Source organism: Apostichopus japonicus, chromosome 4, assembly GCF_037975245.1.
Source record: "Apostichopus japonicus isolate 1M-3 chromosome 4, ASM3797524v1, whole genome shotgun sequence".
In the NCBI taxonomy this organism is placed as follows: Eukaryota; Metazoa; Echinodermata; class Holothuroidea; order Aspidochirotida; family Stichopodidae; genus Apostichopus; species Apostichopus japonicus.
The window spans coordinates 5,893,498-5,915,668 of record NC_092564.1 but is presented as its reverse complement, the minus strand read 5'-3'; the positions used below and the strand labels follow the sequence as shown (position 1 = coordinate 5,915,668).

General features: G+C 40.4%; 2 protein-coding genes across 2 annotated transcripts in view; one reads left to right on the top strand and one right to left on the bottom strand.

Moving 5' to 3' along the window:
- Positions 1 to 17,955, top strand: part of LOC139966269 (protogenin A-like) — a 79,896-nt gene extending 61,941 nt beyond the window's left edge. Inside the window, exons 15-19 of the mRNA XM_071969120.1 lie at positions 7,607 to 7,774; positions 8,517 to 8,666; positions 9,704 to 9,797; positions 11,326 to 11,521; positions 12,105 to 17,955. Of these exons, the coding sequence (XP_071825221.1) occupies positions 7,607 to 7,774; positions 8,517 to 8,666; positions 9,704 to 9,797; positions 11,326 to 11,521; positions 12,105 to 12,527 (1,031 nt within the window). The 3' untranslated portion in view covers positions 12,528 to 17,955. The remainder of the gene's footprint in view (positions 1 to 7,606; positions 7,775 to 8,516; positions 8,667 to 9,703; positions 9,798 to 11,325; positions 11,522 to 12,104) is intronic.
- LOC139966273 (uncharacterized) overlaps positions 1 to 22,171 on the bottom strand; it is a 262,794-nt gene that overhangs the window by 122,475 nt on the left and 118,148 nt on the right. The window lies entirely within an intron of this gene.

The window sequence follows — 22,171 nt, the reverse complement described above, 5'->3', positions numbered from 1 at the left end:
TCAGTTTTAATGCAGCTGTTAATTCTGTTCAAACTCAGCATATTACCATGGAAACTGGTCACTTTGCAGTTGTATGGCCAACAGATGAAATCGTTTTGGACTGATGAAATTACTATGGTCCGACGGGTTGATATATATATAAATACGTTACCCTTTAATATGTGTGTATACCTACCTACATGTAGATTTGTATTTATGAGGAGGCCAGACCAGAATCGTACATATCTGGTTTACTCTTCTTCCACCTGACATATCAGTCACGTTAAAATAAAAATTCTTTTTAATTTTTTTTTTTTATTTGATATGTAATAGTACGTACCCATGCAATGTCAAAACTAAACTTGAAACTTGAGATATTCAAGAGTAAGCTTTATAACGGTAATTTAATGCTACCAGCATGAAAAACTGAACAATTGGGCCACAAGTTCATTGACCAGCGTACCGACAGGGCGGAAGCATTGAAAGTAAGAGAAATCCGATTCATATTTGTCCAGCTGAATCTTGATATAAAATAATTTGAAGCACAAAACACTTCACTAGTGTTTCTAAATCAATTGTCAGTTTTTTTAGCCATCGAGTCTACCTCTTTGTTAGCTGTGGCCTCCAACTGATAACTGTTTGTATCCCACCCTCTGGCTCTGCTTTTTAGTCATCACTTGTTTTGTTTTTATTAGCAAAACAAACTTTGACTAATTTCTTAAAGTATGAAAATGTAAACTGTATACTTTGGTTTAAAACGCACAAAGTGGATATGATATGATGGTCGCAGGCTGACGGCATTTAAAGGGAGTAAAAAGAGTGCAGGCTCTGCACAGAATAATTCATCACGCATCGCATGGTAAAAGAGCTATGCGAGAGGGGCAAATTGCGATACAATTGCAAAGATGCTTGGCAGGTTTTGTAGTACACAGAATTCATAGTATTTTATATATGTTATATATTTTATATTTACTTCGCTCCTCGCTTACCTGTCTCCTCACAACCTTAGCACCTCATTCTACCGTGCCTATAAAGTCCTGGTAAAATAATAACACTGTGCGCCCTCTATGACCGAACCCCCCCCTCGGTCACTCCTCACTACTCATTCTACCATTAAAAGTGTCTTCACGTGAATTTCTTGTGGATATAATTCCCTTGGATTTCGTCTTGGTTTTCTTTAGCGATCTTTGGAAGTTTCTTTCCTCGGATTCTTAGGAGTATTGCAGTCCTTTCCAGCCCGATAAGTATCCTTTTTTGTTGAAAGGGAGGGTTTTGGGGACTGTTTTTATTCCTAGTGCGTTCCGCCCTTAGGTTTTTTGCGGGGGTAGCAGTTCCGCGAACTGCCTAGGTTTCCCGCCATTTTCCCTTCCCCACGCTATAGGCGTGTCGTTGTATTATCATGTTCATAGCATGTCTAAATTGTATTTCTATTCACGATTTCTTCTTCTATATTTCGCTCTCTCATGTTCTTTTTCAGCTTGTGTTGATTTTGTTAGGCCACTTCGTAGCGTTTTTCGTATCTTGCCGTTGCTAGGTTACGCTACGTACCTCTACTCACCGTTATGTACCTCCCGTTATCTCCCGTTCTCTTGTTAGTCTCCTTTTTTTCGTAAGCTTAAGAGTTAGTCTTTCCTTAATTCGAGCGTTTTAGTTTGTCTCGTAACCAGCTAAAGCTTTTTAACTACTCGATGTTTCGGCCAGGCAGAACCTGGGTCGAACACGATTTGTGTCCTAAGTGTAGAACCTACACCAGACGGGACCCACGCCTGGTCTGCATAAATTTTTCGCCAGCCCAGTGGCACTAGATAGACCAGTGGCTTACGAGTCTAAGAAGCAAGCTTTAGGGCAGGCTGGACTTGATTCCTTAGGCCATCGGTGCCCCAGAAAAAGATATAGGAGAGACAAGAGAGAGAGAGAGAGAGAGGAGGAGGGAGAAGTGGTGAGAGAGGTGGAGGAAAGTGGCCAGGAGAGGGCCGAAGGAGAGGTGGAGAGAGAGAGAAAGAGTACCCCTAACGGTCCCGGCGACGTCCGGTTGATTACGGCCAGAGGGAAGGGCAGGAGCAAGGCTCCTGCCAAGAAAAGACCTCTTGAGAAGAGGCACGGCTCGGCCGGGCTAGAGGCAACGTCTCAGTCCGGGTCGCAGCAAAGAGTACCCCTAACGGTCCCGGCGATGTCCGGTTGATTACGGCCAGAGGGAAGGGCAGGAGCAAGGCTCCCGCCAAGAAAAGACCTCTTGAGAAGAGGCACGGCTCGGCCGGGCTAGAGGCAACGTCTCAGTCCGGGTCGCAGCAAAGGAGACCCATGGAGCGCGGGCTACAGGCCACGGAGAGCTCGGGTCCGAGAGAGAGAGTACGACCGAGGGGTCGCTGAGACGGAGCCGGTCCCATAGCAGGCTCCGGGAGCCCGGGTCCGGCGAGAAAAATATATTAAAAAAAAAAAAAAAAAAAAAAAAAAAAAAAATCCCACCGGAAAGGACAGAATGTCCGGGTCGAGGAGTACCGGCGTGGTGGTACCCGGCGTGGTACGCACACAGAGACGGGCCCCGGGAGCCTGGGTCCGGCGAGGCCCCGGGTCCGGCGAGACCCCGGGTCCGGCGAGACTCGAAGGGAAGGCAGAACCGAGGTTTCACTCCAGATCCGAGACCGCCCCCGGAGCCGGGAACCAGAGCTATACAATCGACTGCTGGGTCCTCAGAGATTGGCTCCGGAGGGCCCGGGCCCGACGAGAACGGGGGCGCAGGGGCAGAAGCCCGGTCCGCAGATCTCCAAACGGGATCCAAAACTGGTCCCGAAGTCGGGAGCCTACGAGAGTAACAACATTTACAACTGCGACATTTACAATAACATTTACAACTACAACAACATTTACAACGCGATTAACAACTGCTAGGCCCCCAGAACGGGGTAGCAGGTGCAGAAGCCCGGCCCGCAGACCCCCTAACCGGAGCCGCGGCCGGTCCTGAGGCCGGGAACCGATGAGATTACCAATGCCGGGCCCCCAGAAGGACGACCTGGTTTGCAGAGCGTCGGGCAACCTGTCCGGCCTAGACGACGAGGTCGACCCCTAGATTTCGGGGTTACAGAGGACGGTTACTCCCGCTTCCCAGAATAGGGGGAGTGTCCCCCCCCCCCCCCCCGGAACTAGCAGCTTGAGCGGCGACGACAGGTTCGAATCATTTGCGGGAAAACACCGCTACCACTACACATCCCAAATGTGTGTTTATTTATCGAGTACCTGCAGACACTCAGGGGTCATATTCTCCTCGCTAATTATACTCCTCTCTAATCATAATTCATCGCCATTTGCCTAGGTTAAAATCTTACTTGTGTTTAAAAACACTGTCGTTTAAAACACTGGTGAACCCACTTCCAGAACATGTTAAAATGCGTAAGACTGAGGGGTTTCAAATCGGTTCTCATGACGTACAGTATTCCGTTTACTTTAAAACCTTGGCAAACTGCTAGGAAGAGAACTTTCTCGAGACTTGGCAAAGTGCCAGGAAACATAACGCTCATAGATCCTTGGCAAACTGCCAGAAAAAAAAAAAAAAAAAAAAAAAAAAGGTACAACGTGGCACATTTGTTAAGAGAGGAGGGGGGCCAAGCAGCCACCTGGCTTGACACGTGTAAGCTCAACTTCTACCGCAACGAGCTATCGACTACGTGAGCGATCCTATGGAATAAGCCTTTCTTCCTATTTCTTTGGTGAATTACCAAGACAAACGCGTTAGTAAGTTGAAAAAGGGGTAGGATACAACCCCAGCAAGTTACAAGCGCTAACACGCTCCGAACATACAGCATGCGCTTCATGAGCAATGTTCGATGTTCCGACATCTTAAGCAGAGTTGCATTTCGTAGCACCTGATGGCCTAGTCTTGACTAGCCTAGGCGCTAGGTGGTTTCAATAGGAAGCTGGAAACCTTTACTGCACTACGAAATGGACACATCTCGACAGGAAGAGATTTGAGAAGTAACGGGTACGTTATCATAACATTCAATACGTGTTTATTACGTTAAATGTGGGGTTGATAAAACGTTGACATAAGATGTCTATGAGATATTCCGTTATATTAATGTTATATTAATGTCTTAACGGAAATTGTTTTGAAATAATAGCCCCTAAAGGGTTTCGGTAACATATTTCTTACACCTCTAATAACGCTATCATAGCAAAAGACTAAACTTTTAGTAACGCCTTTGTGTTTGCTGAGTAACTCCCTGGACTCCGTTAAACAGCCAGGATTTATGAGGTGGAATTTCTACAAACCCACCCTACACATCCCCTGTTGGGAGTTTGTTCCTGGTGAGTAGGGCTGTAGCTTAGTTAGCTCAGTGGTTAAACCCGGTGCCTTCCAATCAAAAGGTCCCCGGTTCAAGTCACCCCAAGATTAATGTATGTTGTCCAGTTACAGAGCTGTTGACAATTCATAGTCAGGGACATTAATTATGAATGTACGAGACTGACTTTGGTCAGCTTGCGGCTTTGATAAGCCAACGAGGCTTCTTCACAAGTTCCTACTTGCAGGATGATCTAAATTACATACACAAATACATACATATACTGTAGTTGTAAAAGCCACATAGCAGCTGTAGCATTGATTAAGACTCTGATGAAGCAAACTATCCATTCAGTACTCAATTTTTGGAGAGCACTGTGGTCAAGCGGTGTAGGCAGTGTACTGGTGATCTAAGGCTTGCAGGTTTTAGTCCTGGCCAGATCATTCTGTTGTTTCCTTGGGCAAGGCACTTTATCTCCATTGCGTCTTTCCATCCAGGAGGGATTTCTCTCTGTTTAACAGGTTATTTTTGAGAAGGGTAATATTGCTAGCGCCTCTGGCTTCGTTATCGATAGATAGGCCGGCGCAGTTCAACCCTCAATATTATTATTAATATTATTTTTCATGGAAAGAACCTCCATGAAACCTCCCTACAGGGTACAGCTTAGGTCTACATCATCAAGGCAGTACTTTTCTTCAGAGGTTTTCTGATTGCAACTGGTTGATAACTAAAGGGGTCATCAGCGGTACTGTGGTACTGCAAGCAGTACTGCGAGTGCTGCTGTATTGCAGGCGCTAACAAGGTCATCATACAGGCCACTGTCCTTGACTTCTTTAGCAGCATATACAGAGAAACCACTTTCCTGCACCACAGTGGCGTCAGCAGGGCAAAGGATCGGCCCCAACACCCTATTTGCAAAGATAACCAGGTTTCATGTACTTCCGCCTCGCTCTCAGGACTGTGGGGTTGGGGCTCTCTGGAGCCCTCCCAAGCCCAAGTACAGGGCACTTTGATCACCATCCTCTCAGACAACACGATGGTGGTGGCATACTGTACAGTAGCTACATCAATAGACAGGGTGGCACCAGGGCAGAGAGACTGTGCCGTCTGGCATGGGAGACCCTCACCACAGCTGCAGAATCTGGCACGGCCCTATGGGTCTCCCATATAGCCAGAAAGGAGAGTGTGAGGGCCGATGCTCTGCCCAGGGGACAACTCGACCCCGACGAGTGAACCCTTCGCAAGGAATATGCGGTAGGTTTTTCCACATGTTCGGCATACCTCTGATAGACCTGCTTACGACAAAGGGCAACAATGGGCTGCCCATCTTTTGTAACAGGCGGTCCCACCTGCAGCCTTCCACATAGCACCAGGTCCCTGCCTTGAGACGGACCAGAGGTTTAAATTCTTCCCCCCCCCCTTTGGCATGATCAGCCAGATACTGAGGAAGATTCGCAGCTCCAAGGGTAAATTCATCCTAGTGGCTCCCTCCGGACCCCGGGTCCCAGGCCGCAGGTCCCACACGCAGGCCCCAGACGGGGACGTCTGGTTTTCCAGACGGCTCCACGCTGGGCATTAGCCCAGACATTGACCAGCTCACCAAAGGCATGGCTAATCGCCGTCCACGAGTCAGACAGTTAGCCCCCTCTGCGGGGCTCTCAGCAGTGCTGCATGCCCTGGCAGGGCCGCTGTACGAATCAACGGGGAACGCTTCCCTGGCTGCTCTTACAAAGAAAACACTCTTCGTCATTGCGGTAGCGTCAGCGTGAAGGAGTTACCTCCAAGCCCTAACAACCAAACAGAACCACATCAGATTCGAGGGCCATGGGGCGAGGACGGTTCCAGACCCGTCCCTTATTGCCAAGAACCGGGCCTTGACTTTCTTGCCCGGGGACATTTTCTTTCCGGAAATCAAAACCCTTTCATCAGTGGCTGAGGACAAGCGATGGTGCCCAGTCAGGGCACTGAAGTGGTACTTAAACAGGACAGAGAAGTTGAGACAAACAACCTCCCTTTTCATCCTGCCACGACCACCTTAAACAGCAGCCGCCAAGGATACCCTATCCCGATGGCTAGTAGAGATGATCCGCCCGTTCACGATGGGGGGATACCCGGCCAAGAGATCACAACATCAGTGGGGCCTCGGCTTCCACAGCTCTCTCTGCCGGTATCCCGATACAGGACATCCTCAAGGTGGCAGCGTGGAAAACACCAACTACGTTCGTCGCCTGTTACTTACCTGACACTCTACACGCCGAGGCAGCTTTTGGTAGCTCGGCGATGCGAGGTCCGGTTGGTACTTGGTCCCACCCCTCGGGCCTCCCACCATCGGGCAGTGCCACTCGGTGCTAAGGTTGTGAGGAGACAGGTAAGCGAGGAGCGAAGTAAATATTCCAAAACTTACTGGTTTGGATATTTACGAGTGACGAGCTTACCTGTCTCCATTCCCGCCTCCCTCCCCCGAGGGGGTGGGACACAGCCGGACGGGGGAGCAGTCGTTCGACTAGGCTCACGACTCCAAGCACAACACCAGATAGACAGAGCCAACAACTACTAAGAGTCACCGGCCAGGTCTATCGGTGAGGGTAACTTTGCACCCTGTGTTTTTCATATGCGTACTCACCTAAGTTATCTTAGGGTTAGCAAGTGTTGGGCCTTTACAGGATGAGGCTCCTTGTTAGGAAAAAGGGGTAGTTTCGCCTGCAGGGCTCAGGAGAGTGTCCCCCCCCTTACCCGCTGCGGCGGGGAGGATTACACTCTCCCTGCTAGGAAGGCATCAGTGCCTTTTGTTAAGGGCTCACCTTTGAGAAGTTTAGTCGACGGGAGTCCTTGGGGGTGGCCAGAGGATTCTGGCCACCCCTATTTCGGTGACCGTAAGGCCACTTTTAAGGAGTGGTCTCATGAGTAGTGAGGAGTGACCGAGGGGGGGGTTCGGTCATAGAGGGCGCACAGTGTTATTATTTTACCAGGACTTTATAGGCACGGTAGAATGAGGTGCTAAGGTTGTGAGGAGACAGGTAAGCTCGTCACTCGTAAATATCCAAACCAGTAAGTTTTGGAATATATATATTTTATATATATGATTTTATATATATATATATTATATATATTCTATATATATATTTTATACATATTCATAGTATTTTATATATTTTGTATATATTATATATTTTATATATATTATATATATATATTTTATATATTATAAGTTCAGAGCTTTCAAAGGTGTGACACACACACACAAAAAAAGAAAGAAAAAGGGTACACTAAATGATTACCTGTCACATCGTGGTCTTTTGAAACTTGAGATGTGACAGTGACAAGTGTTCTTATTTTTCCTGTTTCCGCAGTACCGTCATCAGTGGCCGAGGTCGAAGCTGATCCCTTGGACCCCTTCTCCATCCGTCTGACCTGGCAGAGCCCAAAGAAACCAAACGGCATCATAACTCACTACGTCATCGCTTATAACGATAATCGCGGTTCCCCGGAGGAGGAATGGATAAAGGTGCAGCAGAATGGTAAGTGGCATCGAGAACTGGGGAGAACAAGTATGTTATTAAGACACTAAGCAGAAACCCGATCAGGACGTTGAAGATTAATGAAAGAACAATAAAAAAAATTAAAGACAGTTTCGTAAGAAGAGTAAAAAAAAACAAAAAAACTGCAGGGCAACTAGATGATAAGAAAAGGAGAAAGAAACAACATAATAACAGTGAAAAAAAGAAAAAAAGTAATAAGATTGTTGACAACTGTCAATGAATCCATATCATTCCAAGCCGCTACCCTGAAGCTGTTAGCTTTGTGACTTTGATCTGAAAGTCTTGAAGCTGTGTTGTTGTTGTAAGGTTTTATCATACTCCAATCATTGGCCCCATCTTTTAATTTCATCTATACAAGAGAGACAGAGAGAATACAAACTGGAGCAGCAGCAGTTAGTAATTTACTTTGCAGTCACTTATTTCAGAGTTGGGGAATATTGATACTTGGGTACAAGGCATATACCCCTCATCTCTTTTGAAAAGGTGTGTTTCTATCTAGCAATCTTTGTAGGTCCTGTGGAAGAATTTCATAACAGCAAGGAAGAGTTTGTTATCTGAATTATTGTTATCTGAATATGTTATCTGAATATTGTTATCTGAATTGTTATCTGAATATGTTTGTTATCTGAATGTATATTTAATAATAATAATAGTAATATATAGTTCTTATAAAGTGCAAAAAACATGAAAAAGCTCAATGCTATTTGTCGTCCTTTTGCAGCATCACACGAGCGATCAATCACAAACTTGAAGAGTAACACCGTCTATTACTTTAGAGTACAAGCTGGCACTGGAGTTGGAGAGGGCCCACCAACGAACCCACCCGTGATGGCTAAGACACCCCTGGAGGAGCTAGTGGAGCCACAGAACGGTTGGTTTTGATAAGCCCTCTAGATGTCCAATTTTACATGAAATCATTTGAAAAATCACCACCTTAGCAGCTAAATATTTAATTCACAGTATCATTCATAGTATCAAGCTGCCTAAATCATGGACAAGGATTGCTCTAGTGTGCAGACCTCACTGTTAGCCTATCCATTTTTGCGTGTTACTAAGGTGAATGGCTTCTAGTTTATAGATCACTTCGTCTCCTGGTTTTGATTTAATAAGGAATTGGGCAGGAAGGTTGTGGACAATCACAGGTGGCTTAGGCGAAACAGGTCATAGCAATATGGTCTCAAAATTGGCCTTATCCTCTGTGATTTATACTAGATGACTTTGGCTTTGGTAAGAAGTTGTTACAATATTTCAAATTGTATAAACAATGTCATGTTACTCTTATACATTAATAACAATTATTAAAGGTCTGGGTTGGTGGAAGAGCTGATTTGCTAACTCAAAATTGGTTACAGAAATTGTCAATTTGCTCATACTGTTCTTTTTAGATATTGAAACATTTTGTAATAAAAATTCTAAACTGTAAAAATCCTTACCAGTGAATTAATTAGTTGATACCCACAATAGGAGAGATGGAGATCTCTGATGTTTTCTGGTTCTCACTTAATTAATTCTTGGACAAATTTAACTCACTTGCTCTACCTTAGTCAGATAGTTATGTGGAATTTTGAGCAACGTATACGGCAAGGAATCACAAAGCCAACTGGCCTCTGTATTTTCGCCACGGGAACTCAATTACGTAATATTGATGTTGTTGTAACCATGTCATCTTTTACATCTGAATTAATTTGCTTATGCTTTTAAATGATATATATGTCAGTATAGCTGTCAATGAGGCAGGAGTTGCCCCCCTCCCCCTCCCTCCCCCTCCCTCCCCCTCCCTCCCCCCAATCACAATTGGGACTCCTCATCATTGCTGTTCTAGGCTTTGGTATTATTACGGTATACGTGCGCTATGTTTGGTAGCTGGCTTTGGTGTGACCTCTAATGTTCCTTCTTTGCTCCTCCCAGGTTGGAGTGATGAACAGATGGGTATTATGATTGGTGTTGTTTTGGCCCTCATCTGCATCATTATCTGTTGTACTTTCCTGCTGATACGGTTCAGGTTGGTCGGTCATCTTTAAATCACTCATATTTTATACCTATTACGAAGATAACTGACCCCTTTAATCCCCTTTGTTGAGCAGATGATCTGTAGTATTATGTATGAATGTCAAAGGTTATCTGTAGTCAGCAGAGCGAAACAGTGTGAAAATCATGTAAACATGATATCTCAAGGAAGGTAGCTTGTGCAGTTCTTATATTTGGCATGTGGATTTCCTGTAACTAGTTCAGTTCAGTTCAAAGGTCATTTGGGGTCAGCAGAGGGCAAAATGTGAATGTATCAAAAGTGCTATATCTCCAGAACCAGAACATTAAAGGTGCTCATATATGCATGGTATCGTAGCCCTGTGTATTGTATAGTCTGTACACAATTAGACAAAGGTCAAGAGTTCATCTTAGGTCACCAGGTGTCAAAACTTTAACACTATGTAAATACTATATTTCCAAATAGAAAACTTCAGAACCTAATTAGTAATTCCTGAAAGTTTACACCATGTCAGGGTAATATATAATTGCTCTCAGTATGTTGGTATGCATCCACGCTCTCACCATACTTAATTGGTATAGGTTTAAGATGTTGTTTAAGATGTCATTTGTATATAACTTTTAATCAGAAGCATTGCACAATATCTTAAAACTGCTCTGAATTTCTCAAGATTTAAGACCTCAGGGATTTATTTTGAAGCAAAACATGTGACCTGAACATATTAAGGGTTGCTCCCGTTAGGGCTTGTTATTACAACAAGTACATTTAGTGACAGATATTGTCCAAATATTTGCCTGATGCAAGGTACTTTGGAATTCAACAGAGGTCAATGTCTGGAAATTGTGTAAGCTTGCAAATGCAATTATATCTATGATGAATGGCTTTCCTGTGTCACTAACTGTCATAGGATTTGACCTTTCCTCTGTTTGGCTGAGTGGGTCTCCACTTTCAACTAATGATTGTTATCTGTTATCAACATTCAGAAGGGTAATACCTTTGAAATGACACATTTCCTCTGTTGCTCTAGCAATCAGGTGATTCCATATACAGTATATAGAATCTATAAGCCTGTTGGCTTTCTGGTTATATCACTTTGCAGGTAATATCTAATCCATTCAGTGAGGTGATGCTAAACTGCTTATAGATTCTTTAACTTTTTTAAACAGCTGTTTTTTTTTCTTTTCTTTGCTCTGCAAAATGGATATGTGGGCATTATAAATCCATTATTATTATCATCGTCGTAGTTGTTGTTGTAAGGGTTACAGCTGGTAATATAAAACTGCATACATGTGCGATAGGATTTTGTGTTGTGTAAAAGTAAGTTGGCCTGACGTTTCGATTCTAGCAGGATCTTCTTCAAAGGCTGAATGACAAGTAACAGTAACAGAAGGGACAAAAACACGCACAGAATACAGACAGGTTAATGAGCATGGTGAATACAAAGAGAAATGGATGTAAGGGGATTAGTAGACAAGAAATGGAGATTTTGTGTTAACAGTCTCAGCTATTGTTAATGGTTGTATCGCATTCATCTCGTATACAGGAATCCTCGTAGAGGCCAGGGTAACGTGAGTGTAGTGTCATCCAAGGAAGGGCATCCGCATGGCAGTTTCATTTGTAGTGGCAATTGCCACCAGGTGGAAGGAACTTACATGCTAGACAGGCTCAGTGGCGATGATGATGATTTGGAGGTACTTCGTCCAATGCTCTCAAATGGTCATATCATTCTGTCATCCCAGGTAGGTGCCAATGGCAGGGTAGACACAGATAAAACTAAATTTCTTTGTTTCTTTGTCAAAGCTTGAGTCTACCAGCATGGGTTTGGAATTTTGCAAAAAGTTAGGAAAAAGAGGAAAAAAGAAAATATCACTTTTGTGGTGTTCAGAAAGTCCTTGAGTTTTGAAAGTTTGTCTGGGAAAAAGTGATGAAAGGACCTCCTTTTGAGCACATCTTTTATTGATATATTTATATATCTACTTGCAAAACGTTTTTGAGCTTTGACTTTAAGTGTGGTGTGGAGTCAAAGTTGATATTACTGGTTAGTCTATTGTCAGTCGCTAAACACAGAACAGAGTTGATGATATTCAACACCCCCTGAATAAACTCAGTCCTAATCCTTGATTTTAATACCAAAATTCACTAATTGTCCAAGATGTGAGACTGCTGTCTTAAAACATTCACAAATTAACAAGGAGTACATTTCCACCGGTCGCCTTATTTGCATAAGAGCAGTGTCTTCTATCTTTTGTAGAAGTTTGTGGAATATCTATGGAAAAAAAAACATTGTCCACTTTTTGATGGGTCTTTATTTAATATTTTCAGAAAATTTATCATCAAAATGGAAGACAAGCATGCCCAGTGACCTCAGAGACCTTAAACTTGGATTCTGATCTAAGCAATCATTCAGCTTCCTCAGGGTTCGTTGATTCTTCATCTCAGCCGGAGGAAATACCTGTCAGCAGAAGTGCCATCAAGCACAGCGACGACACGCCCCAGACGCCAGAGGCGGTTCCTTTAACCACGGTGGACTCGGTACCAGCACAGCAGTGTGACACTCAGGGATACGCCGATCACAGTCAGGACACAGTCTTTGCAGACAGCATACCCGACGACGGGTCGGGGGGACACGGCAAGAGACATATGCGATACATGGACCCAGAGATGGAAGGCAGAAGTAGAGAGATTGAAGTGCCCCTCTTGGAGAGGATGTTAAGGAGCACAGTGCCAGGAGAGACCCAAGTCTGAGAAATGTGGGTTTTTTTTGGGGGGGGTCTTCATGTTTGTGTAGCATAGAGTCCAGCTTCCACCAACAGGGGTGGCTATGTAATACCTCCGAGTATCCTCTGTAAATTCAGCAGTGTACATGTGTGTTATACAAAGTACATTATTGAATACAGGGATGCTCTCTTTCTGAAGGTGAGACAGTTCCGTATTTGCTTTTACATTATCGTCTAAGGCAAACTTAGTTTTTGTCCGAGGTATGTGCTTTAGGGAAAATCGATGCCAAAGCTTGAACTCAGTGGAAACACTCTTCTCATTTTTGAGGCTTTAGCGGTCTCATGGTGATGGTCTGAAGGAATTCAATATGGTTCAAGAGTTTAATATATGAAGTATGGTATCGAGTTTTATTTCCAGCACTAGAGGTTACTGTTTCATCTTCGTCATTTGGTGCCAGAGGTATTACACGGATGCACTTGGGGGGAAGGAATCTGGATCCTATGGTAACAATAGTAAGAGGAGTTTCATGATCTCTGAAATAAAAGAAGGAGCAACCAAATCTCATAGATACTAACTTGGTGATGAATTTTACCAGCCCTCTAAAGAACCTCCAGAGAAACTATACCTTGTAAGAGAAACAAATTCTAGCTGCCCCCTAAAACTGGATGGATTTGCATCTTGTGTATTCATTTTCACCTTTGATATTAATTCTGTGTGAGGATTTCTGTGGAGATCTTGACATTTCCAATAAATTGAATGTTTCGTGGTTTCAGATATTAAAAATCAAAATTTGCCAGATATTCAGAGAGACACTGATATATTAGTCCTACTGTGATGCTATGGTAGTTCTACTGTTAATCCAGTGTTGACTAATATAAAAGTACTTGTGTAGGTCAGAACAAACTTGATTAATTTGGAAAGACTTTTGCCCAACATTTTGATGGATTGAATGTTCTCTTGCAACTGTTTAGGGAATTGAAAGCCTCAGTGGGCTACTATGAAACAAAAAAAAGGAAAGATTGGCTGGTAAAATTCGTCGCTTAGTTAATACTTTTAGTTTTGTGATTACATCCTTCTCGGTAAGATATTGTTCGGCACAGCTGCATTTTGAGTACGGGTATATTTTTAAGCATTCAGCTAGTTGCAACAATTGACGACCGCTTTGTTTCGGACGTCATAAATTCGCAGAACATTATGTGCTAGAGACTTTTGAGGAGAGATACTTGAATCGGTGTGAATATGGTTCTGACCAGACAAAGTGAGCCATGTGATTGGTCGATTGTCCCACAGGCAGGGATTGAGATAATCTTGAAAAAAGGTGGTTTCTTATCTCAGGGAAACGTTTTAACCCATCTTTTGAAAAGTATAAATGCAAAGAAATACAATTTGTAACTTATTTATTGTGCTATTTCTTATTCCGACTGTGTATGTAGAGTTGTCGTCATCACTTTGAGCATTTTGCACACTGCCTGCAACAGAATGTAATTTTTAAGCATATTTTTTAACCTGATCTGAATTTTTCTGGAAACAGTCCACTGTGAATGATGTCTTCTTTGAGGAAAGCGGTCGATTGAAAAAATGCTCTACAACAAACAAAATTTGTTGTATATGCAATGTGTACAGATATGGACAGAGAATTAAGGGCGGAAGGATAAGTGGAGACGAAGTGGGTGGGGGGGTGGGGGGTGGCAGGGATGAGAGCAGGGTCAGACGAAGGAGGATAAACTCCAGAATGCCTTATTGCATACGTGAAGGAAATGCAAAAGTATTAAAGACAACAGATTCAATCGAAAAATTAGGATTCTTAAATCATGAATCAGGATTTGATAAGAGAATGTTTTATGTCACAAATAAAAAGAGAAGACCAGGTATGGTCTTCCTTTTGTTCATCATTGTGTGAAATACTGTTGTTTTGAAGTGTTGAAAAGTAGTAACAACGTCCTGCCACCTACCTGTTAGGGTTAACACACGAAACCCTTTGACACAACTCTTTTTTCTTTCTTTCGGGGTCTGCTCATTTGTTCGTATTTAAATTTCACACTGTCCACCCACAGATAACCATTCTGTGTATGTCTTCATTCAGGTCGTGTTTGTAAAAAGCCTTGAATATTGGATGATATTACAATGGACTATAGAAAATTACCTCATTATTTAAAGTATCGTATATCTCCTTGTTTAAATGCATTCATGGACAACATCAGGGAGTAAGTCAACCTAGTGGTTTGCAAATTCTTAATAACTGATCAGACATTACGGTTGCAGAAAATTGTCAAATATTTGGTATCTATACTTCCACAATGTCAGTAGTCGGTATAGGTACAATCGGAGGAGAAGTTTTGTATCATTAAAAATGAACCAAGAAAAGAACCAAAAAAATGCCCAGAAGAATGGAAAGGTTGAATTGAACTGCCCAAATTTCTGTAAGTCAGGCTGGCTGGCTGGTCGAAAAAAGCACAAATAAGTACATTCATCTCGCCAGGGTGGAATATAAAAAGAAATCTGTGCAAGTAGAAGAACAGATTTATTGGAGATGAAATATTTTTTATAACTATTATCATACTATGAAGTTGTTTTCAAGAATTTATCTACCTCATGTGAATTAATATGTTACATATTTGTACCATCAGGTTTGTTACTACTACGATAATTATGCTTCTTTTGTTGTCATTGTTTTTCCTCTTTTTTCTTTTTTAAATTTGTTTTTTTTAATTATCATCATCACCATCATTGTCATCGTCATTATTTCCTATTTGTTTATATTATGTTACCTCAATTTCTTACCTCAGTCAATATTGTTGGCATATTTGTAAGATACTATTATTATTATTATTATTATTGTTATTATGATTGTCATTTTATCACTTCATATTGTGTACGCATGTATACAATTGTATATTGTTTGCTTCTAAAGTTTGTGCTCTTTATCATTAGTATTTATTTTTTGGGTGGGGGGGGGAGGGGGGTTGCTATAAGAGTGTCAACTGCATACTGCTTTTTGCCATTGTATTTTCCTTTCATTTCTTCCTTCTTTTTTTTCCTCCCTCTTATTAACCTTTCACAGAGTTTTGGGGTTAAAAAATAAATTATTATCAAAACTTCTTTCAAAGAAAGTTATAACCCTGTTATAAAATCAGTCAAGTTTATATTCTAAGATAGCAGTGATAAACATAAGATTTTATATGTAAGCAGGAAAAAGAAATTAATATAAAAGAAAGTATTTTTTTTCCAGAAAAAGTCAGCCAGGCCTAATTTTCTGTTTCCAAATTTTATAATTAATTGTCATCGTCATAAATTCAGGTGGAAGAGAAAATTATGAAGACCAATAAAGTATTTCAAGATTTTTATGGAAAAAATTACTCCTGAAAGTGGATTTTGTCAGTAACTGTTTAGGAAAATGATGAACATTTTAAACATTCTAAGAAGCCATTGCAGCTAGGATAGAGGGCTTAACGTCTAATGGTAACATTTGATCATCAGTCAACCCTCGACTTAAAAAAGTATCGATTCAAACGAAAAGAATCGTTTTTATTTTAGTATAGTTGTAAAAAGTGTAAACGTTGAAACTCTTCCTCAATCAGGGTGGGTTGAAAGAATCTTCCTCAGTTCCGACATTAAAATGAAAATTTTTGTCGGACAAACTCGCGAACTTTTCAGTTTCGCGTTTGAATATTTTACTTCCGCATTATTATCTTCTCGTCTTGTCGTTCTGTTGGGAGGGACGATCCAAGGGGCTACAGCAGCACCACTTTGTATTTTTAATCCTTGCATTTGTTAGTCGTGTATATTCTGGTGGTCACAATATTGAAACTTAATCATTGACCAGCTGTGTTGACCGCACCTTGTACAGTGCGAACGTATGTGCCTGAAGAAGACAAAAAACAGAAACCATCTATGTCTAAGAAATTATCATCTTTGCTTTTTTTCTTTTTTTGCGTCCTTTTTTTCTTTTATATCTTCTCTAATACGACACTATGGTGGCTTATACATGCCATCATAGTCCAATGATCAGGTTATGTCAGACCTATGGGTATAATGTTGTTATCAAATGACAAAGTCATTGAAAAAGCAGCAAAAAACCAAAAACGAAAAGAAAAAAAAAATTATAAAAAAGAGAAAAGTGTCTTTTCGTGTATAAAAGAAAAACTTTTTTTAAGTTTGATATCTCTGTTCGGTCGAGGGGGTAACGTCTGTCCTGTAACGTAATATTGCTGTATTTTATTCATGTCTACACTGCATGCCCTCCAGGGTCCTGCTAATTAACAACAGTAAAATGCACCAGTTGATCGTTGAAAAAACCTTAACCAAATTACAAAGCTCCGTTCAAAGAACTAAATCTCTGTTTTAGAGCAGAGGTGACTTCAGATTTGTTTCTGTTCCCCCTTTCCTGCAAATTTTTCCTTGGAATGGTATCAAAGTCCCTGAGTTTTGTGACTCTAATGTTACTTTGAAGCTGTATACTTATCATTTTCCGTTCTCTGAGTCGTGAAGAGTGGGTGGGAGAGGTTAGGGAGGGGGGGGGGTGGAGGCAGGAATCTGTCATTTGGATCCCTTCTCATATTATTAATGACTGATTCTTTTATCCATTTTTTATGCTTTTTTGTTGTTATTGTTGTTGTTAAGTTTAAGGAGTATTTGTTGACATCTCAGGGAAACTTGTAATATATTACCATAAGTGTAGGATGTTTCTTCTTCCTCCTTATAAATATTTTTTTTGTACATATAAGTATTTTCATCGTCCATTTTTGTCATGTTAATCAGGTACAAGTTTAGATATGTAGTTTTAGTATTTTTGATAACAATATTTTGTGAGATCCGTTTGTTGATACCGATGCCAATTGGTTTGTTGCATCCACCGAGCAATTCGATCTGACTCCTCTCGCACCTCTCCGGCTCTCCTCAAAACTTCTGGTATCCTTCTGGTTGTCTTTTATGGAGAGGGGGGGGGGAGGGGTGGGGAGAGGGATACAAAGTTTGAAAAAGAGGAGAAAACCAAAGCATTTCAAAGTGTAAGGGATATTGAGTATTTAATTGCATTAAGCAAACTTTTTGATGATATTGGTGTTTTTCTGTTTACTCCCAATGTGGAGCTCTTGGAAGAGCATAGACTGTTGTTATTGACAGTATATAGATATATGACCATTTTATGTCACATGTTACACTACCTCCATAGCTACAAAAACAGGTATTAATATGCAAGACCAAATAATATCAATAACGTGTTTTTCGTCCCCATCTTCCTCCTTTCTGGCTCACGGTTTTGTTTTTTTGGCCTAATTTTTTTTTTCTCTCTCACAAATGGTTGAATTATGCAGTTTCAAAAGGGTTAGTTTAAGTTCCAAAGACTGTAAAATAAACAAGAATAATTTGGATTGTCAACTTCATGTTGAGTAAACAACAAAAAGACAAAAGAAAGAAAACAAAAGGAGGCACTCCTGTTTTGAAAAAGTTTGGACAAGAATTTTTTTTTTTTTTTAATTGGTAAAATTTAAGCTATTTCAGTGAATGAACTATGAATAGAAATATTCTTTTTAACTCAGGCAAATACGTCCGCTTTAACAATGATCATCAGCATTAGCTCCAACTTTTATGATGCTTAAAAAATTGCTCTAACTTTTTCAGAAGTACTTTGACTAAAGAGCTGTGATCCTTTCAAATTAGTCCTTACTATCCATGGAAGAGAGTTAACAGAGACAACTAAATAGCTCAATATGGATAAGGTTTTTCTTATAGAGTGGCAGTAAAATTCTTGTTGAATCCGAAGCATGGGTAATCATCACCTGACTTTTTAGCAATTGGAGGGGGTGGGGTGTGGTGGAGGGGGGGTGGGAGCAATACTGAGACCTTTCAAGCTTGTCCATGGAATGTTTTACCATGACAGTCTCTTCTTCATGAAAATAAAAATTAACCCAATCATCTTTGAAGTATGATGATGATGAAGGTTTAACTCCTTAAAATAAAATAGTTTATATTTGGCAAAAATATGATAACAATAAGACCTTGTAAATGAAGCAATTTTCAAACTGCCGAGTTCATGTGACATAGAAGGGGGGGGGGGCTGGGGGGTTGGTAGTAGTATTCCTCCCTCCCCTGATTTATACACATATATTGATTCCTCTGTACATACTTGCATCGAGCATCTTGAATTCTTTTTTCTTTTTTTCTCTCGGCAAACTAGGTAGATAATCACACACTGCTTGTCATCTTCCTGTCTGTATTAGTCCCCTCCTCTCTCTGTACAGTTTGTGTGACTTTAATATTCAATCCTTATTGGTAGATCATCGTCATGGAAACATGCAGGGTTTTGTGCAAACAATTGTGATGGATACGTGTCGTGAATTTTGGATCTCTTCAGAGAGGATCTTCGTACGTAAGCTTTGCGGAGAAAATTGTTTTTTAACCTGACTCACTGCCCATGTAGAAACATTAAGAGATTGAGGGAAACAACATGTAAGGATATCAAACTAATGAATTGGCAATCTTTGTCTCATTTTGAGCTGAGAAAGCATGAAAAAAAAAAAAAAAAAAAAACCCTTACACTCAGTACAATAGAATATTCCTATTTCTAGGAACTCTGCAAATAGGAAATAATGATGATAATAATTAAAAAGAAATCAACCACAAAAAGTACATAAATTGAATTGTTAAAAGTCCTAAATTTTATTTCCCATCAGTAAACTCTTGGGAAAGGCAAAATAAACGAAGTTATAAGGAAACAAGAAAGGATGAAAAAACGGAGAAAAAGATGACCGGAAGAGTTGATTGAAAAAGTGAACATATGCATAGAAGACTAAAGGCTCTCTTAAGTTTTGTACTGATGGAAATTGGTTACCATCTTTTACCTATTCCCCAGGAGGGATCCAAAATTGTACAGAGTGAAAGGATTTTTTTAACAACCCTGCATGCCTCTTGAGAACTGTTGTGAATTTCTTGACTTCTTTGTTTTGTTTGTTGGAATGTCTTTATAGTCAGAGCTGTTTAGTATTCTTGGTGTCATCCACTCTAGTTGAGTAGCATTTTATCAGGAATAAGTAATGTCAAATATTATATCTTTACCCCAGTTGTTAATTGAATGGTCATCATCACTAACTGCTTGTTTCTACAAAAGAAAAACGAAAAAAGGAGCTAGTAACGAAAATTTGTTTGTTGTTCTAAAATCCCTGTATGTCAAACGGGCATTCTACATGTTTACAAAATTCTCAGGTAATGTAAAAAAAGGAAACGAAAGAAGAAATCTTTTCCTGTGTGTTTGTGTGTGTCTCAATGAGACAAAATATGTTACTATTCAGCGGTATCGTCTGTTGACCTATCTGAATTAACATATCCCATGCACAAACATTGACGAGGTTTATGATAGAAACTTAATTAGCCAGTGTTCAGCAAATCAGGAATTTTTTCATCTGTCTTTATTGTTTTTCATTTTGAAAAAATGTACATTAAACAGTTCAGGGACTAATTCTAAAGTTTCCGATGGCTGTATTGTTTGTTATAGATATTTCACTGCCTCAGTTGCCGTTGGCAACAAGATGCTGTCGGTCAGTATCTTTTACGTGTGTATATCATGAGTTTAAGTTAAAATTTCAAAACAATACAATATAATACAATTTTGCCAGAAATATTCCATCTGTAACCCACACTCCTTGTAAAATGACTAGGAATGGCAGAATGTGTGACCGTTCACAACATAATTATACAGAGGGATAGGGTGTCAAGAACTAGTCTAAAACTAGAAATACTGGACACTTTTACAAGGTTCAAGCAACCAGAGTTTGGTTTGGTCAAACTGGACGTGACATTTATATTTGAAAGTAAAGTTAACTCTAAGGAGTCATGTATTACAAAGTTGGTTTCATAAAACTCCTTTTGGACAATTTCCACCCACCACTTGCCCTGATATCAGGCTCTCAAATTTAGTTTTCTGTTGACCTTGAATATTTATCCAGTGGTAGCTTTTCTAAAAGGCAAACATTTTCTGGTAAAAACATTTCTAATATTCTCACAGAACTGTCACAGCTCAAATAAGTAAAAATCTTGTGCTGAGAGCAGATAGTTATAGACAACAAACATTTGCCCTTATATGTTTTCATTTGTTTTTGGTTTTGTTCATTTTATTTCTTCTCTAAACAACATAAAGCACTTTAGGTAAATCTCTTTGTTTTCTCCATACCTCAGAAGATTTGCAATATTCTGTTTATCATGACAGTGTGTACATACAAAGTCAGGCACTGTCTCCACCTCAGGCATAAAAAAAATACACGATCACATTGGGAACTGTACCGTGAATGGTGTGACCATAAATCATGGCGTTTTCAGCTATTTTTCCTGCCAGTTTATGTTTCATTTTGTTTTTATATACTATCCTTTTCTCTTTGAATTGACATTTTTGCTTTCTTCTTCCTCCTCATCTTCTTCTACTCATTTTCCCTCAGGTGAAAAAAACCACCAAATGATTATGGCATTGCTGGGGTATCTGGAAACCCCTGTGATGAAAATAGATTTTAAGGTTTAAATAAAATAATGGGTGGGTAATATCGGTCATATGTCTCAAAACATGTCGTCTTGTGACACTTTTAGAAACTTGTCTGTATTTTTCTTTCTTTCTAAATTTTTTTGTTTTTGTTTTGTGTTGAGATAACCAAAGACTTGGGGTGATAAAATCCTCCGGGACAAACTGATATTAAATGTATAAAGAGTGTTTCTTTTTACAAATATTTACTTATGTCATGAGATATCTTGTTATAGCGATTGCTTTTGAGATGTGGTATTGTTTGAGTACAATACTAGGTATGGACTGAAATATTAGCTGGGAGAGAAAAAAGCTTTCAAAACTTGTTTACAGGGGAGTTGCCCAGTAATGCCATTTTTCATTGGACATAATATATGCCTGCCTCACATTAGAGAGTTAAAAGAAGAAAAAAAGGGGCATTCAAACAGACAAGGAAACAATACCCACATTATTATCTCTTTTATATGTTCTATTGTGTTAGAAACAAAGGAATTTTCTGTACTAATTTGTCATTGTTTGTGGATTCAATGTTCTGTTCAGGATGCAGGGTTTCAGCTACCTCACAAACATGCAACCATTTTTAAGAAACTCATGAAGTGATGGCATTCTCTTATTCTTTTTTTTCCTGTATTATAAACGCTCTGAAACTATTTAATAGAACTTCCAGGTTTGCTCAGAATTTGTAATATTACGGGTGTACTGAAATATTTTATTTGAGTATGCTCTGTAGAGTTCACAATATATTATAACATCAGTATCATCATAACTAAAGAGTCTCTTCATAATTTGGTGTCTTTATTGTTTTGGGGAAGTTTTTGCAGTGGTATTTGTTGGATGCAGGGGGGTGGGGTGGGGGGGGGAGAGTAGGGATCCAGGATTTTAGAAAGGAGGATGTATGGCCATGGGGTGATTGCAAATATCCCATGTAGGGGCTAAAGTGCTAAAATTGCGCGGCATATTTTGGTGCGGTATAATTATGAAAGAAGGCGTGAGTCAAGCACACCATATCTTGAGCTTGGTTCTTAAGACTGAGAGATATATTCCCAGCTCATCAGCCAATGCCCTGCCTTTCAATTAACCAATCTAATCCAACCAAATTATTCAATTTTTATTGCACTTCAGATTATTCTGTGTTGTGTCATTGACACAAGAAGCTCCTTTGTCTTTC